Below are 18,496 nucleotides of genomic sequence, written 5' to 3' on the forward strand. Positions count from 1 at the left end.
GAAAAAATTTCACTAGAATATTATGTATTTCGTTGAAATTATTTTGAGTTAGCTTTATTAATATTTTATTATTTAAAAAATATTTTATAGCCGACGAAGCGCACACTATTAATCCCCTATTTGAAATGGATACTGGTTTGTCAAATGCTTCCTCCATCCAACACTTTTGAACTTGCACTCAACATAATTTCAAAAATTTCGAAAATACCTTTTATTCCAAAAATAAAAATTCAGAATTGAAAATAATGCATTCTGTCGGATATAAAAATCTGGAAAAAGAAAATCAAAATTCCATTCCAGATAAAAAATCCAGAACTGAAAATTTCTAGAAAAAATTATCCGAAAATATTATTGTGTTTCCGAAAAAGAAGGTTCCGAATGTAATTTTATATATACCCCACATTTTAAGGGTATTTTTGGATTTTCTCATGTGATTGGTTGCATTTATATGGTGCACGAAACATGGCGCCTCCCATTCCCAAAGTTATGATGGTAAAATAAATTCAGTTCTCTCATGGAAATTGGTTAGAAGTGGTGTTATTGCTGTTGTTAGCTTTTTTGTTGTGTGACTTTCCTTTCAGGTCGCAGAGAAGAAGCATAGCATCGCTCTCTCTATTGCTTCTGTTCTCTCTCGCTTTCAGGTACTCCTTTCGCATTTCGCATACACACCGTTTTACTTCAAAACCTACATTCATATTTCCTCCATTCAAAACCTATATACATGATTCCTCCGTTCAAAACCTAGTGCTAGTGCCATTTATAGCTTCGTTTGATTTCCGCCTAAAATGGAAAATGAAAACAAAACAGTTACTCAGACACGCAATTGAGTTCACGTATTACTATTATTGTTTAATTAGAATGTACTTGCAGTTTTTTGCACTGTTATTCAATCACATGTTGCTATGTATGATAAGTTTTTTTACTTTGTAATTTAATTAGAACGCACTGTTAGTCCTTACTCTGATCTAATCACATATTGTCATGTATGATAAGTTTGTTAACTTTTATAATTATTACACATACTTGAGATGATATGTGATTAATTTTGAGTATCATTTTTTTACACTCAGTATAAAAATCTTTATATTATATTAGGCATTTGCACTCCTTTTCGTAAGATGTATTATTGAGAAATTTTCGTAAGTTAGTGGAAAGTGATAGAAGAAAGTGAGGGCTTGGAAGGCCATTTTGTGTGCTTCAGCTTGCTGAAGAAAAGTTGACACAGTTCATAAACTTTGTAGACACATTTCTTTTAGATACAAAGTTGTAGAAGTTTTGAAAAAAGTGAAGCTAAGAGTTGCTATAACTCTAAAATATCATATTAAGTGAATATAGTGGCCTTCAAAAATGGACAGTGCACACACTTTTCACAATTGTGTTGATAGTGATTTGTTTCTTTGTATTTAAATTAACTCGTAACAATGAGGAAAATGAGAACTAAGCTGTTGGGTGTAGATTCTTTGATCAAAGAAGGTCTGGTGTCATTTCAAAGTTTCACTTGATCTTGACTCTTAGCAAGGGTGATGAATGTTCATTTTATAATTTCGTTTAAGCTATCTTATTGTTTATTTATTCTAGCAGCTTCTGCTTCAGTGGTGCGAGACTTGATACTGTTTTAAATGCTTTTCACAGGGTGTTGTAAAGGCCTGATTATATTGAAATGACTTGAGCTGTATTTTTTGGCCTTCATTCCACTCTCTACATTTTGAAGAGTGTTAATTCCATTGATCTTTGCAAACTTCTTACAAATTGAGTTATAACACATGGAAATTTGTCATCTATAGTTGACTTATTTGTGATGATTTGCTGCAGTTACTAACACATTTTGTTTCATTCAGGCGCAAATTTTTAGACATTTAAGTCAAGAAGCTCGTGGATGTCGTTATTTGGTCTCCATGGTTACTTTTAAAAGCTATTTAAGTTATAGAAGAACAGAGATCCCTTTCAGAATCTTCAGATTTCGTAGCACTTTCTTTTTATCACTGGAAGCTACATGCTGGCATATATATGGTGACTTGAGATATTATCATTCTGGGTCAGAATGGGGTAAAAATCAGAAATTGAATCCAAACGAGAAGCCAAACAGGGTGGGACTTTTCTGGGACTTGGACAATAGACCACCCAATGCAATCCCACCTTATGAAGTTGCCAATAAGCTGAGAATAGCTGCATCTTCCTTTGGGATTGTTCGGTACATGGTGGCTTATGCAAATAGCCACACCTTTAGTCATGTTCCTCAATCTGTACGGGAGAAAAGGGAAGAGAGGGAAAAGTTGCATCGTTTAGAGAACAAGGGTGTCATCAAGCGAAATGAACCTTATCGTTGTCGGGTTTGTGGGAGAAAGTTTCATACTAATGACAAGCTTGTCAACCATTTCAAGCAACTGCATGAGCGCGAGCACAGGAAAAGGATGAGCCAGATTGAGTCTGCTAGAGGGAGCAGGAGGGTGAAGTTGGTGGCTAAGTATTCTATGAAAATGGAAAAGTACAAGAAGGCTGCAAGTGCTATTCTCACACCCAAAGTGGGATATGGTTTGGCAGATGAGCTCACACGGGCTGGGTTTTGGGTTCAAACTGTGTCTGATAAGCTACAAGCTGCAGATCGAGCATTGCAAAGCCACATTGTGGATGTCATGGATCATAGGCAGGTTGAGTGTGTGGTTCTTGTGTCTGATGATTCTGATTTTGTCGATGTGATAAAGGAAGCAAGGCAGCGATGTCTCAAGACGGTTGTCATTGGGGATATTGATGATGGTGTCTTGAAGAGGACTGCTGATACTGCCTTTTCTTGGGTGGAAATTCTGATGGGAAAGGCTAAGAAACAGGCTGTTTCAGTTGTAAAAAAATGGAAGGATCGTGATATTTTAAAGAGGATAGACTGGACATGTAACCCAGATGCGGATGAAAAGAAATATAATGTGGATGATACCATTGCTGAAACATCAGAAGATGATAATTTTGAAGATACCTGTGATGAAGTTGATGATGTCTATAAGGATGACAGAGGTTCTTGGTGGGAATTAGATTCTGACAATGATGTCACAAAGAGACAGTCAGGCTAATTATCCGATTTATCTGTGAATAAGTGAACACTTGACCTTCTACTTGACAGAGTTTGGTCATCGAATATGTGAGATAACTATGGTGTAAGTTATGAATGGTTGTGTTATCTTTGAAAATGAAACTAGTATCCTATTTAATAGATTATTCCATTTTACTAGTGAAAGCTTTTTCTTATTTTCATCTTATTATTTTGAAAGTTTTTAATTTAGTCTTATTACTTATGAAAATTAAGTATGGTAATTTATTCCATCAACATCTTCAAAGTGTCTAATTAAAGATCACTTGTTGAAATGATGATTATTTTTACCATCTCATCACTCACCCTTTCCGAATAACTTCAACTTCTTTTCCATGTTCATTTTTTTTATCTCTATTTCCATCTCCCACACCTTAACAGTTGAAGGATTACTTGACAATGAGAGAAGTTAAGGTCGAAAACTATGACAAAAAAAGGAAGAAATATTGACATGGTTGAAGGAGGAATCATAGAGGAGGAAATTCCGTTTTCAAACACGACAAAGTCTATGATAGTGGAAGTTTGGAGTATGAAATGGGAAAGGTGAAGAGAAGAAGTATGCTGATATTCATATCAAGGAACCATGTTATTGCCACATTCGTGTTGCATTGAATTTGATGAAAACTGTTTGATTGATTGGTTATTTTAAAAAATAGATCAAATTGATTTTTTTTAAAACAATGAGAGGAAGGTAAAAAGAAAATTGGGACTAAGTGAAATAAAAACATAAAAGTTAAAAGTGAGAAAAACCAAAATAAAAAATTTACCTACAGAGGACTTCAACGACTATTCCATTCAGTGACCTTCGTCAATTGAATGCCCGGGGACGGCTTTGACCCAAACATATAATTGCATTTTATATTTTGTATTAAATTTTTAGATTTTCAGTTCCTAATATTATTAATTTTAACTATCTTATGATACCAAACATAAAATATAATCTCACAATTTAATAACTATAAAAACTATTTAAAAACAAATACATTTGTCAGCATTGGAATAAATATTTGTTAAAAATATAACGTCTGGCATTCGCAAAAACTTAATTCATTCAATACAAAAATAGAAAATGACAAAAAAGTATTTTTATTATAAGAAGTATATAAATCTAGGACAGATACTTGTATTTGTTAAATTTTTGATAATTACAACATGATTTTAATATAATTTAAAATAAAATATATTAATTTTTTAAAAACTCAAATTATTATATAAATTTTTTATTTTTATTATAATTATAATAATAAAAACTTATATTTTAAATATTTTTTATAATTAATTTATATAATTCATAATTATATAATATATAAATCTGTGTTTTCGAATATTATATTTTAAAAATTACACAGATTATATTAGTATTCGTGTTGTATTAGTGTTTGTGTTATATCAGTGTCTGTCAATGTTACGTAAGATAAAGATTGTCAAAGGAAAATAATATTTTTTATAAAAAAAAATTATTAACTGAATAAACCCTAAAAGGTCAAAATAAAAGTAAAATGGATGTGTTATGTTAAAGAAGAAGAATAAAGTAATAGAGAGGAGTTGAATTCAGAGAAAAGCAGGGAGAATTGAAAATTGAAGAGCGAAGAGTGTGAGAGAGTTGTTTCCGTGGGAAATACAGTTGCCGGTGCCGCGGGTGAGTGATCGAGGATGTCGGAGATGGCGAGCCCAGATCCCGAGGGTGTCGACGGAGTGCGCATGACGTGGAACGTCTGGCCCCGCACCAAGGTCGAATCCAGCAAGTGCGTCATCCCTCTCGCCGCCACCGTCGCCCTCATCCGTCCCCACCCTGACATCCCCCGCCTCCAGTACGCCCCTCTCCGCTGCAAAACCTGCTCCTCCGCCCTCAACCCCTTCGCCCGCGTCGACTTCACCGCCAAGATCTGGATCTGCCCCTTCTGCTACCAGCGCAACCACTTCCCCCCTCACTACAACGCCATCTCCGAAACCAACTTCCCCGGCGAACTCTACCCCCAATACACCACCGTCGAGTACATCCTCCCCCTTTCCAATTCCCTCAACCCTTCCCCCGTTTTCCTCTTCCTCCTAGACACCTGTCTCATCGAGGAGGAGATCCAGTTTCTCAAATCCGCGCTTCGTCGCGCCATTGGCCTTCTTCCCGATAACGCCCTCGTCGGCTTCGTGTCCTTCGGCACGCAGGTCCAGGTTCATGAATTGGGCTTCTACGACATGTCCAAGGTTTATGTCTTCCGCGGCTCCAAGGAGATTCCCGCCGATCAGGTTCTCGATCAGCTGGGCCTTTCTACTGCCGGGAGGAGGCCTCACAAGACGCCCGCTGGTGTCCCCGGCGCCAGTGTCGGGGGACTCCCCAGCTCCGGCATCACGCGGTTCTTGTTGCCTGCTTCTGAGTGTGAATATACTCTCAATGCGGTATTTGTTTGTGGATTTTAGTGTCTCGTGGTTTCAATGCTGTGGATGGTTTACGGATTGGTTGCTTGTGGTTTTTTTGCAGCTGTTGGATGAGTTGCAGACGGATCAGTGGCCGGTTCCGCCTGGGCGCCGCCCTGCGCGGTGTACTGGGGTTGCTTTGAGCGTTGCTGCGGGGTTGCTGAGTGCTTGTAATCCGGGGACTGGTGCTAGAATCATAGCTTTGGTTGGGGGGCCGTGCACGGAAGGACCTGGGGCGGTAAATTGCTGTTGTGTTATTTGTTGTGTAATTGGATTTGGATGGCATTTTCTTTGTTAGGTTAATGGAAATTGAGCTGGTGTTGGGGTATTCAGCATTTATCAAATTTTATGTTAGGAGTATGTGATTTTAGGAATGGTTAGCGGTATGTGACTTGGCAGCGTGTAAGTGTCATGGGGGGTGTTTTTCTTTGGGAGACACAGCTCTTAAAATTGGCTTAGGGTGTGCACAATGTTGATATTTGTGTTTTGTCAATTGCTAGAAGCAAAATATTTTGAAAGATGTTGAAAACTATAGTTATAGTTGTTTCAAAGGAGGTGAGGAATTAGGCATTCTGCTGTTACTGTTTTTTAGGATATTCCTAAGATTTGATTTCTTCAGTCAATTGTCTTCGGGATTTTGGACAAAGAATAAAATGGGGGCAATTCTTTTCTTTGTCTTAATTTTGAGGTGAAAGGACTAAAGATTTTATGGGAAACTTTGAATACGGGGTTAATGCTATGCTTGCTTTTGTGTATATTGAGTGTTTCTGGTGGTTTAGATTTCAAATTTCTTTGCTATGCAGATTGTTTCAAAGGATCTGTCTGACCCAGTGCGCTCTCATAAAGATCTTGATAAAGATGCGGCATCATACTTCAAGAAAGCAGTCAAGTTTTATGAGGGTCTCGCTAAACAGCTGGTTACCCAGGGTCACGTTTTAGACATTTTTGCATCAGCACTTGATCAGGTTAGTGCCAGCGTACTAATATTCTCATACCTAATAAATTCTTTCACTTGCAGTGCTGCTGATAGATATCAGAAAGTGAGACTTTGAAGCACGTAGTGAGTTCTGATTATCAAGTGCCTTTTCTCTTAATTTAATTTCATAAAACACCTTATTATCTTATTTTACACTGATGGACTAAGTAGATTCGTGTAGTTATGCACACTTTTTACTGGCTTATTTGATGACATATTCCAAATTAAATCTGTTTCCCTATTATTGGCAACGCTTGGCTACATGACCTGTGAAGCTATATTTCAGTGTGGTTTATTAATGTGTCCCTTCCATCCATCTGGGTGATTGTATGATGGCATCATGATTTCCATTTACTTTTCTGCTTAAAAGAGAATCTGGTAATATTTCAGTTATTTTATTTTATTTTTGTGATTGACTTTATTGTGGGTATGCAAGAAAGTTCTTGTTATATTATGCAGTGGGCATGCATGAATTTGAGTTTGTAATTTTCTCAGAATGTTACAATGAAAAACAATTAGGATCTACTTCTGTCTTGTGCTGATTCATGAATGCTTTAAATATAAAGGTTGGAGTTGCAGAAATTAAAGTTGCGGTTGAAAGAACTGGTGGTCTTGTTGTCCTGTCTGAAAGTTTTGGTCATTCAGTCTTCAAGGACTCTTTTAAGCGAGTTTTTGAGGATGGGGAACAGTCTCTTGGTCTTTGTTTCAAGTGAGAATTCGTTCATTTTGAATGTTATACTGACATATTCCCTTTTGTTAATGTGTTTTCATTTTTCTCTTCCCTTATCTCTTATTTACTTCAGACATTTTTTCTTTATCTATCATCAGATGTACTCACTGCCAGCTCTTTTTATGTTTCAGTGGAACCCTGGAGATAAATTGCTCCAAGGAAATCAAAATTCAGGGAGTGATTGGGCCTTGCACTTCCTTGGAAAAGGTTGGATATTCTTTTGTTTGAAACTCTTATTTTTGTGCTGCTTATTAACTCTGGAATCGGAGTTGGTAGTAGGTCAATCAAAGCAACAGAACTAAGACAGAATCAATGTGTTTTTTTTCTGGATTTTGATGGTTATAATCGTACTGCAGAAAGGGCCTTCTGTTGCTGATTCTGTTATAGGAGAGGGAAACACAACGGCATGGAAGATGTGTGGCCTTGACAAAAGCACGTGCTTGACTGTGATGTTTGATCTTTCATCAAGTGATCGGGCAAACACCCCAGGTGCTGTCAACCCACAGTTGTACCTACAGTTCCTTACAAGGTTGTCACATAACTTCCACCAATATGATATATGTACTATTTCGTACCTAATTAAATGTATGCCCTAGGCATTGCATATTAATGCTCATGTTCTTATTGCAGTTACCAGGACCCAACTGGTCAATCAGTGCTTCGTGTCACGACAGTAACTAGGAGATGGGTAGATAGTACTGTTAGCTCTGAGGTAGTTTCAGCCTTTTTTATATCTTTGGTGGATGTTTGTCTGTTGTCATTAACAAAGTAATATCTGGAGCGCCTACACTTATCATAATATTAAGAAAGCTTTAATGTTTTAACTTTTTACTCTTGTTTCTTGCATTCAATTGTCAAGTTTGACTCTCATGTTATGTCATATGCTGATATCTATCCAAATTTATTCTCATTTATGGGTGTTCATTGTGTATATCTATGTAATAAACTGTATTGAATTAGTTTAGTTCCTACATATGCATTATTTTCCGTGTAGGATAATTATTTATTGACAACGAAATTGATAAATACAGGGTTTTTAATTACTTATATAATTTTTCTCTTCAGGAATTGGTTCAAGGATTTGACCAAGAAACCGCAGCAGTTGTAATGGCTAGATTTGCTTCTCTAAAAATGGAGAGTGAGGTAAGTCACAAGTAGTGTTATTACCCGTTTCTTTGGTATTCCTAAAATAATTTAAGATCATTAAGATTTATTTTCTCAAGCTTTAGTAAATTATATAATATCTTTATTCAAATGTGATTATAGGAAAACCTAAAATTGGGAGAACAGTTTTATATTGATGTTTTGATGAAAGGTGTATGTACGTGTATAAATGTTTGGTTCACAACTCGCTGCAAATAACCAGTTTATCAAATATCAAATCCTTGGTTGTTGGGCATGTACTGTGATGGGAACAAGAACCAAGTGGGTTTGTTAGGAAGGACCCATTGTTAAATTGGAGACAGTTACTATTAGGAGTGCAAGCGATACAAAATAACTTCATTTATTAGTAATTATGTATTAGCTCTGTATTAGAAACAGCATTATTGGAGTAATTCATAGAAAATAACTGATGAAAGTTATACATTAAGATATATCTTATGATAGTCGGTGGAATTAGGCAACTAGGCTGTAATTTGCAGTTTGTGGACAAAATATACTGTTTCTGGGACAGCAATTGTGTTGCTGTATTGAGTATGATTTTTATTTTCAAAATTAAATTTTATTAGTTTATGAATGTTATTCTCTCTATCATATCTGTGGCAAATTTTTTAGAGTAAAACTTTCTATAAACAAATCCCTTGCTAACCATACATTTTCACTTGATCAGGAAACATTCGATGCTACACGGTGGTTGGATCGGTTTCTCATTCGCCTCTGTTCTAAGTTTGGTGACTATCGCAAGGATGATCCGTCATCTTTTACATTAAACCCATCATTTTCACTTTTCCCTCAGTTTATGTTCAATCTGCGTCGCTCACAGTTTGTACAGGTAGCTTTTGTTGTAATTTTCTTCCAGTCCTGCTTTTCAAACTTTCTTTGACTTCTTGGGTGTTGGCAGGTCTTTAACAACAGTCCAGACGAGACTGCATATTTCCGCATGTTGTTAAACAGGGAAAATATTAGTAATGCTGCTGTTATGATTCAGCCTTCACTGATAGCATATTCATTTAATTCACTACCGGCACCAGCATTGTTAGATGTGGCCTCGATTGCTGCAGACCGGATTTTGTTGCTAGATTCATATTTTAGTGTGGTTATTTTTCATGGGATGACAATAGCTCAATGGCGCAACTTGGGATACCAGGACCAGCCAGAACACCAGGTTTGTGTTTTGTCACATCCTGCCAAAGAAATCACTGTTTACCTGCAAATTATGATTGATCTTAGATTTTATAATATATCCTTCTATTCTAGTTAAAGTTTCTTCAGATTTATTTGAATGTTATTTTATTCAGGGCCATTTTTGTAATTAATATTTTTTTCTTGCTCTGCTAATAACTTTAATATATGGCTCAGGCATTTGCACAACTATTAAGAGCTCCACATGATGATTCCCAAATGATAATTAGAGAGCGGTTCCCAGTTCCTAGATTGGTAGTGTGTGACCAGCACGGTTCCCAGGTCAGTATAGTTTACCAAGACCAGTTTGAGTGTTATTTGTCTTCATTAACTGTTACAGATACTTTTCCTCCCCTTCCACCACATATCATATTATTAACAGTTTTTTTGTTTATTTCATTGATTCACCAAGTTTAGATTTGTAGTCGTGTAGAAACTTACTTGTTTTCATTGATGTTTTAACAGGCTAGATTTTTATTAGCAAAACTGAATCCCTCAGCAACCTATAATAATGCACAAGAAATGTCTGCTGGTTCGGATGTAATCTTCACTGATGATGTGAGCCTTCAAGTTTTCTTTGAGCATCTGCAAAGGTTGGCTGTCCAATCTTGAGGGCAGATGATAGTAGAGATTGAGATTTTATGGGTTGTGTCTGGACTTTGGTTTGGGGAATTCACCAATCATGTGTGTCCTGGGTTGTGCTGTTGCATTCAATACTTTTCCTTTCTTTCCTTTGTTCTTAACAAAGAGAAGGTCGGAGCCTACATGAATTGAAGAATAAGGAAGACCTGAAACATGATTCTTTAAGGTTCTGGTCGATTTTTCTTTTATGGAGAAAATAAAGGGTTGGAAAGTATGTTAAGTTTGGGTATTGTGCGGGAAGAAAGGATAGAAAATGGAGTTAGGAGACCACCTTTGCGACAGCAGCTTAGCAAATGAGGGATATATTTTTGACTCAGTTTTTTCTCTTTGTTTTGGCCCAGATCTGAATTTTTGGGTTCCTCAGCTGGATTAATTTATATAGTTCTTTTACTTTTATATGTTCCCCAGGTAGCAAAGTAACTAAAGTCATTTTCTGATGTTGAGTTTCATATCATTCTCTTGATACTGTTTTGTATTGTATATTGTGAAGTAAGCTTATAGGACCCATCTCGGTGAAATTCATATAAACATGGATGAAAATTGTTTTACTTTTATTACAGAAATTTCTAGATTAATTTTGTTCTTATAAAGTTTTCAAAGTCTTAGAAAAGATGTTATAATACCGAGTTGTGACATGCTAGTGCTTATATTGTGATGCTGAAGTACATGACATATGTACTATTTAGATTCAGATGCATGTATCAAAGTTGCTACAATTATTTTCTGAACTTTTCAAATTTATAAAGACCAAAATTAATGCAAAGAAATGTGGAAGATTTAAATTAAAAAAATTTAAAGCCTTTTTTTTCATACTTTATTAGAAAGTAAGAGTTCCTAAAAAAGACTATTTTATAATTTTTTTTAACATAAGTGATTTGTAGGGAAGCTCATAACTGAATAGCATATCTGACCAAAATTGAAAATTAATTAAGGCGGAAGCTAAAATATTTTAACTTTTGGTTTTTGCGGTTTTGTAAACATATTTTTTTCACGTGGCATTTACTATTTAAAAAAAAAATTGAAATATTTTATAATAGTAAAGAATTTGAAATGTTTTATAATATTCTGTTATTTGGATAAGAAAGTTTAAAATGAATTGAAATAATAAAAAATTATTAGTGAAATCCAATTTTTGTAAGGATTTGGATTTTTTTTATTGATTTTTTTTTACTGTTACGTCTATTCTATTCTTATTTTTTTATAGGCGTCATTTTGACTAAAACATTTATTATCTTGATTTTGGTTAAGAATTGTTTTAACTTTTTTGTGTGATAATTTTGGTTATTGGTAAGGTTACTTTCCCTTTTCACTATAATTGGTAGTTAAATTTTCTTTAACACTATGTTTTCTCAGCACCTTAAATTGAATACTCACGTCACAAACAAGATATTCTCATTTTAATAATAAAAATAAACAAAAATATGAATCTAGTCAAATATTCAATAAATTTTTTAAAAAATAAGATCCTAATAAAATATTTTGTAGATTTTATTTGAATTTAAAATATCAATTAAATGGAAAGAAGAAAAAAAAAACAAGCATTATTTTTTATCATAACAATACTACTTTTTGGTAAAAAGAAATTATAATAATAAAGTAGGATAAAAAAACATAAAAGAGTTACATTTATTTCTTCTCTAAATCAAACATTTATAAGAATCCTAACATGATAAAGATGTAGTCCAGGTCCACATGGACGAAGAGTATCCATGTATGAAGTAAGAGAAACATAGTATTTATATTTGTTTTCACATATTTCTTCAATCTTCATGTAGTTTTCACCAGTCAAACCACAACTGTAGATATATTTTTCAGTAGCAAAAATGAGAAGTTCACCATTCATAACCGTGAACCCTGTGATTATAGGATATTTTTCCTTCAAACCTATTTCTTGTGTTTTTATCTTCACAATTATCCTCCACATACTTGTTTTATAATCTTCCAAAATCTCCACTTTGAAAGTAGATATTTTAAGTCTTACCAAGCAAATGGAGGAACTTGCCATTGACACCTTGCCCCAGTTGAAAATGCTCATGTCACACTTCTTATCCGTTGAGCTCTTTCTAGCAGTTTCGGACAACTTGAGCATTGTGGAGGTGCCATTCTTGAGATAGTAGGACATTATATAGGGTTCAAAATAAGGGCTCCCTTCAGTGATGTAAGAGCCACAATCTAAAATGAAGTGGATGACTCAATTGTCATGCACAGGCATGTTAAACTTCATGTTTCTACCACCAGCACAAAAACTCTTTTCCATTGTTTTCCATAATCCTTCCCGAGGCTTCAAAATTTTGCATGCATAATTTGAAGACCAATCAGTTGGGGTTTCAAAATGAACCACCATGTAATCATCAAACTCATCATAACACTCCAACAACATGATCATAACATGTGCACGTGCATTCAAATTTTCTTCACCATCGGTGGATAAAGAAATTGGTAACTGAGAATTTGTCGCTGGGTTGCAAATGTAAAACTCAGAAGGTGTCTTATCTGTTGCACGACAAAGTATCAATCCCTTGATTGAAGCTAAGATTTGACTGGATTTTGACAGGAACTGGAGAACTTCGCCAGACACACCTAATCCTTGCTGATGCGAAGGTAATGAGTGCAACCTTACCTCTTCGTTACATGGCCTCTCTAGTTGTATGAAGAAACATGTATCATCTCTTTTCAATGAGTTATGAACATGATTCATTAGGAAAAAACCTTCTTCTAGAAGATTGTAAAACCCCTTGTTCACAGCTTTAAATCTGTAAAGAGACTTTGCTGGCAAATAAGAACAAATAGGGAATATCTCGCTTGAAATCATAGCCATGACTGGGTGAGGTTAGTGTGAGAAAAAAAAAAGTGAGAAGTAGAGAAAAGTGTGTAGGCAAATTCAAAAAAGAGATGATATGATATCTGTAAAACTCAATTTTATAGTTGGATGAATATATATAGATATAGATAAAAAAATATATTAACCAAGATAAGATAAGAAAATTTTATCTATATACATACAATTAAAAAAATATTAATAGAAAATCTTGATTTCTTTTTTAATTTATAAGTTCTTTTATTTGCACATTTTAAAACAGGAAAAAGTGATAAATCAAAATTTCATCATTAACAAAATCTCTAAGAAAATATTATATAATACATTCTGAAAATATTTCAAATTTTAGTCAAATAAAACCCTCTATATTTTAGTTTCGATAGCAAATGATAATCAACTTTTATTCTTAACTAATATTTTGTGTTCAGTTTAAAATTATTTATAGTTTAATGATCATGAATATATAAAAATAGGATAAAAAAATAGAAATAGATATAGAAATAGATAAAAAATACTTGTTAATCAAGATAAGATAAGATAAAATAAGAAAATTTTATCTATATGCATACAATTAAAAAAAATATTAACAAAAAATCTTAATTTTTTTAATTAATACGTTCTTTTATTTGCACATTTTAAAACATAAAAAAAAATATCAAAATTTCATCATTAACAAAATCTCTTCCAAGAAAATATTATATAATACATCCTAAAAAGATTTCAATTTTTAGTAAAATAAAGTTATTTTATATTCTAGTATTGATACAATGATAATCAACTTTTTATCTTTAACTAATATTTTGTATATTTTAAGATTATTTTATATTTGATTGAGGATATTTTAAGAAATTAACAGTACAAAAAATTATTAAATAAAAATTAATTTTAAAGATTAAAATAATTTGTTAATAGAAACTATTTTATAAATTAATTTTTATTATTAATAAAAAATTATAAAGTAATTTATAAATTGGTATTTAAATATTAACTATCAAATTTTTAAATACTAATTATTTTATATTTTAAATTAGTCAATATTACTCTTTTCAATATAAAATATGAGTAGCTAAAATCTTAATAATTAATTTAAATATCAATTTAGAAACTATTTTATAAATCTTTATTAATAAAAGAAACACATTATATACCAATAATTTTTAAGTTTCTAAAATAATATTTAATTTAATCATGACTAATTATTTTTTATCTTTATATTTAATAATTTTATTTAGTGTAAGCAACCTATCAATCTAAAACAGTAAATATATACAAAGTATTTAGTTATTAATAATTTGTATTTATTCATAACTTTTTTATTCTATGAATATTATCAATATAATTTAATATCCATTACAATATATAGAGAGAGATATAGATAGATTCATCCTTTTTTCCATTTTTTTTATTTCTTTCTGTCCTTCAAATATATTCCAAATTTATCTGATGTGAAATTTTAGAAAGAAAAGAAAAATTTATCTGCATATACAATTAAAAAATGTTAACACAATTTTTTTTTTTTAATTAACATGTTTTTGTTTTTATTTGCACGGTTAAAAGAATAGAAAAAACGTATAACCTCACAATCTCATCATTAAGAAATAAAAAAAATTCAAATTCTAGTCAACGCCCTTTTATATTTTAGTTTTAAATCGTGCAAATTCAGTAACCACATATTTTAATTAAAATGTGTAGTTGATTACAATCTCATAAATTATTTTAGTTTCAACTTTTTATTCTTACGTAATATATTGTTTATTTTAAGATTATTTTATATTTGATTGAAGATATTTTAAAGAATTAATATATGGCGCAAGTAATTATCTATTAATTTAAAAATAATAAATATATCAAAAATATTTAGTTAGTATTTTATAAGATAATATTTTTTAATAAATTATTTCATAGAATTCATAGCCATAACAAAATATATATTTTATTTTTTTTATTGGTTTCGGTCCTTGAAATATATTCCAACGTCTCTCTAAAACTATTTTTATTAATGGAAAAAATAAAAAATCTCAATAAAATATAAAAAATTCTTATTTGAATTTTAGTCAAATTAACAATAATCATATAATTAAAAGTGTTACATCACACGTATCATCAAATATTAAACTAAAAAATAATATATTTTTAAGGATTAAAATAAACAAAATTATTGGACATTAAAAAGATTATAATATTTTATTTTTAAAATTATATATTTTTACTTGTTTTACGTAAGTAGATTTTAATTTAAAATATCCATGGTTACTAGTTAACTTTTTTTTATATGACACAACTATTTATTTATTTTTTATTAAGTCATATTGAAAAGTAATAAATTTTTTTATATAAAACTTTCAGATAATAATTTATCATCATATAAAAAAATAATATTAAAAATAAAAAATAAAAAATAATATTAAAAAATAAAAAATAAAAAAATATGAAGAAATTATATCAAAATTGATAGATAACTATATTATATTTATTCAATAGTGAAAGAAGTTTCAAATTTTAATAGTGAACAAAGTTCATATTTTAGACCTTCTATATTTTTATAAAGAAAAATTTCTCCTATCTTTTAAGATTTTTTAATTTTTACACAAAAAAATACATAATTTAATTTAGGTTGTAAATTTTTTTTCTATCTTAACTTATTTCACGAGATTTTTTCAGTGAGTCCATAAGAGATATGTTTTTATAATTCTATACATCTAACAACTATACATTAACATTTTTTAAAATAAAAACTACATTTACTTGACTATTATATTTTTTATAAATATAAATATTATTGGAGTTCATAGTTAATTTTAAAATTGATTAATTTAGTAATTTTTTTAAACAATTTATCGAAACACAACCAAAAATAATTAGATGCTATAGTGACTAAATTAGATATCATTTTAGAGACTAACAAAAATTTTGGTTTCTAAATTAGTTTTTATTATTGTTAAATAGTTTCTAAATTGATATCTAATTAGCTATCAATATTTTAATTACAAATGTTTTTATTATAGTCAATAGAAAAAGACTTTTTTTTTAAATATAATCTTAAAATATACAAAATATTAGTTAAGAATAAAAAGTTGATTATCAAAACTAGAATATAAAATATCTTTATTTGACTAAAATTTGAAATATTTTTTGGATGTATTATATAATATTTTATTGGAAGAGATTTTGTTAATCGTGAAATTTTGATATTGTCGCTTTTTATTCCTGTTTTAAAATATACAAATACAAGAACGTATTAATTAAAAAAATCAAGATTTTCTGTTAATATTTTTTTAATTGTATGCATAGATAATTTTTTTTATTTTATCTTATCTTATATTGGTTAACAAGTTTTTTTTATCTATTTCTATATATTCATCAAACTATAAAATTGAGTTTTACAAACATCATATCATCTCTTTTTTGAATTTGTCTACACACTTTTCTCTACTTCTCACTTTTTTTTTTGCTTCTCACACTAACCTCATCTAGTCATGGCTATGATTTCAAGCGAGATATTTCCTATTTGTTCTTATTTGCCAGCAAAGTCTCTTTACAGATTTAAAGCTGTGAACAAGGGGTTCTACAATCTTCTAGGAGAAGGTTTTTTCCTAGTGAATCATGTTCAAAACTCGTTGAAAAGAGATGATACATGTTTCTTCGTACAACTAGAGAGGCCATGCAACGAAGAAGTTAGGTTGCACCTATTACCTTCGCAACAACAAGGATCAGGTGTGTCTAGCGAGGTTCTCCAGTCCTTGTCAAAATCCAGTCAAATCTTAGCTTCAATCAAGGGATTGATACTTTGTCGTTCAATAGATAAGACACCTTCTGAGTTTTACATTTGCAACCCAGCTACAAAGTCTCAGTTACCAATTTCTTTACCCACGCATGATGAAGAAAATTTGAATGCACGTGCACATGTTATGATCATGTTGTTGGAGTGTTATGATGAGTTTGATGATTATATGGTGGTTCATTTTGAAACCCCAACCGATTGGTCTTCAGATTATGCATGCAAAATTTTGAAGCCTCGGGAAGGATTGTGGAAAACAATGGAAAAGGGTTTTTGTGCAGGCGGTAGAAACATGAAGTTTAACATGCCTGTGCATGACAATGGAGTCATCCACTTTATTTCAGATTGTGGCTCTTACATCACTAAAGGGAGCCCTTATTTTGAACCATATATAATGTCTTACAATCTCAAGAATGGCACCTCCACAATGCTCAAGTTGTCCAAAACTGCTAGAAAGAGCTCAACGGATAAGAAGTGTGACATGAGCATTTTCAACTGGGGCAAGGTGTCAATGACAAGTTCCTCCATTTGCTTGGTAAGACTTAAAAGATCTACTTTCAAAGTTTGGATTTTGAAAGATTATAAAACAAGTAGGTGGAAGAGAATTATGAAAATAAAGACAAAAGAAATGTGTTTGAAGGAAAAATACCCTACAATCACAGGGTTCACGGTTATGAATGGTGAACTTCTCATTTTTGCTACTGAAAAATATATCTACAATTGTGGCTTGACTGGTGAAAACTACATGAAGATTGAGGAAATATGTGAAAACAAATGTAAATACTATGTTTCTCTTATTTCATACATGGATACTCTTCGTCCATGTGGACCTGGAGCTACACCTTTGTCATGTTAGGATTCTTATAAATGTTTGATTTGTATAAAAAATAAACTCTTTTATGTTTTTTTTATCATACTTTGTTATTATAATTTCTTTTTATCAAATAGTAATATTGTTATGATAAATTTCATACTAATTGTTTCTACAAGTGCTTATTTTTTCTTCTTCTTTCCATTTAATCGATATTTTAAATTTAAATAAAATTTACATAATATTTTATTAGGATCTTAATTTTTTTTAAATCTATTGAATATTTGACTAGATTCATATTTTTGTTTATTTTTATTATTAAAATGAGAATATATTGTATGTGGCGTGAGTATTCAACTTAAGGTATAGAGAAATCATAGTGTTAAAAGAAAATTTAACTACCAATTACAGTGAAAAAAGAAAGTTACCAATAACCAAAATTATCACACAAAAAAGTTAGTAATTATTAACCAAAATCAAGGTAATAAATATTCTAGTCAAAACGACGCCCATAAAAAATAAAAATAAAATAGACGTAACAGTAGAAAAGAAAAATCAATAAAAAAAAAATCCAAATATTTACATAAATTTTGGAATTCATTAATTTACTTTAATAAAACTTTAGTTTAACATTAAAGATATTTTGTAAATACCTCATTTTTTATTTTATCTTCATCCGCCGTAGATATAACATATTTTAGTCTTTATAATTTGTAATTTTTGTTTTTAATCTCTATAAGTATTTTATTTTTAATTTTTGTTTGCACGAACAAATAATAGTTTAGTCTCTTTATGTATTTTTACGTAATATCATTATTAATATTCTGGTTTAAAATTTAAATAACCTCAAATCAAAGTAATTCATAGTTTATTTTTTGATAATTACATATATATCTTATAAGTTAAG

At 31.1% G+C, this 18,496-nt stretch overlaps 4 protein-coding genes across 4 annotated transcripts; 3 read left to right on the forward strand and 1 right to left on the reverse strand.

Moving 5' to 3' along the window:
• The first annotated feature begins 462 nt into the window (after nt 1–462).
• LOC137815281 (zinc finger (C2H2 type) family protein) lies at nt 463–3,226 on the forward strand. The gene is made up of 2 exons (XM_090295312.1): nt 463–641; nt 1,839–3,226. The coding sequence occupies exon 2, from the start codon at nt 1,896–1,898 to the stop codon at nt 3,060–3,062; it is 1,167 nt and encodes a 388-aa protein (XP_090151438.1). The 5' UTR covers nt 463–641; nt 1,839–1,895; the 3' UTR covers nt 3,063–3,226.
• A 1,299-nt stretch (nt 3,227–4,525) lies between these two features.
• Nucleotides 4,526–10,757, forward strand: LOC137815282 (protein transport protein SEC23 E). Its single transcript, XM_068618411.2, has 12 exons — nt 4,526–5,473; nt 5,556–5,729; nt 6,295–6,456; nt 7,034–7,176; nt 7,329–7,404; nt 7,554–7,726; nt 7,828–7,909; nt 8,263–8,340; nt 9,029–9,190; nt 9,260–9,523; nt 9,718–9,822; nt 10,006–10,757. The coding sequence occupies exons 1-12, from the start codon at nt 4,733–4,735 to the stop codon at nt 10,150–10,152; spliced, it is 2,307 nt and encodes a 768-aa protein (XP_068474512.1). The 5' UTR covers nt 4,526–4,732; the 3' UTR covers nt 10,153–10,757.
• Nucleotides 10,758–12,373: 1,616 nt separating this feature from the next.
• LOC137816124 (F-box protein CPR1) lies at nt 12,374–13,000 on the reverse strand. The gene has a single exon (XM_068619214.2). It carries the CDS (start codon nt 12,998–13,000, stop codon nt 12,374–12,376), a length of 627 nt encoding a protein of 208 aa, XP_068475315.2.
• Nucleotides 13,001–16,476: 3,476 nt separating this feature from the next.
• LOC137816125 (uncharacterized) lies at nt 16,477–17,634 on the forward strand. The gene has a single exon (XM_068619215.2). The coding sequence runs from the start codon at nt 16,477–16,479 to the stop codon at nt 17,632–17,634; it is 1,158 nt and encodes a 385-aa protein (XP_068475316.2).
• The last annotated feature ends 862 nt before the right edge of the window (nt 17,635–18,496 follow it).

The sequence above is a fragment of the Phaseolus vulgaris genome, chromosome 1 (assembly GCF_051622355.1).
Source record: "Phaseolus vulgaris cultivar YP4 chromosome 1, ASM5162235v1, whole genome shotgun sequence".
Classification (NCBI taxonomy): Eukaryota; Viridiplantae; Streptophyta; class Magnoliopsida; order Fabales; family Fabaceae; genus Phaseolus; species Phaseolus vulgaris.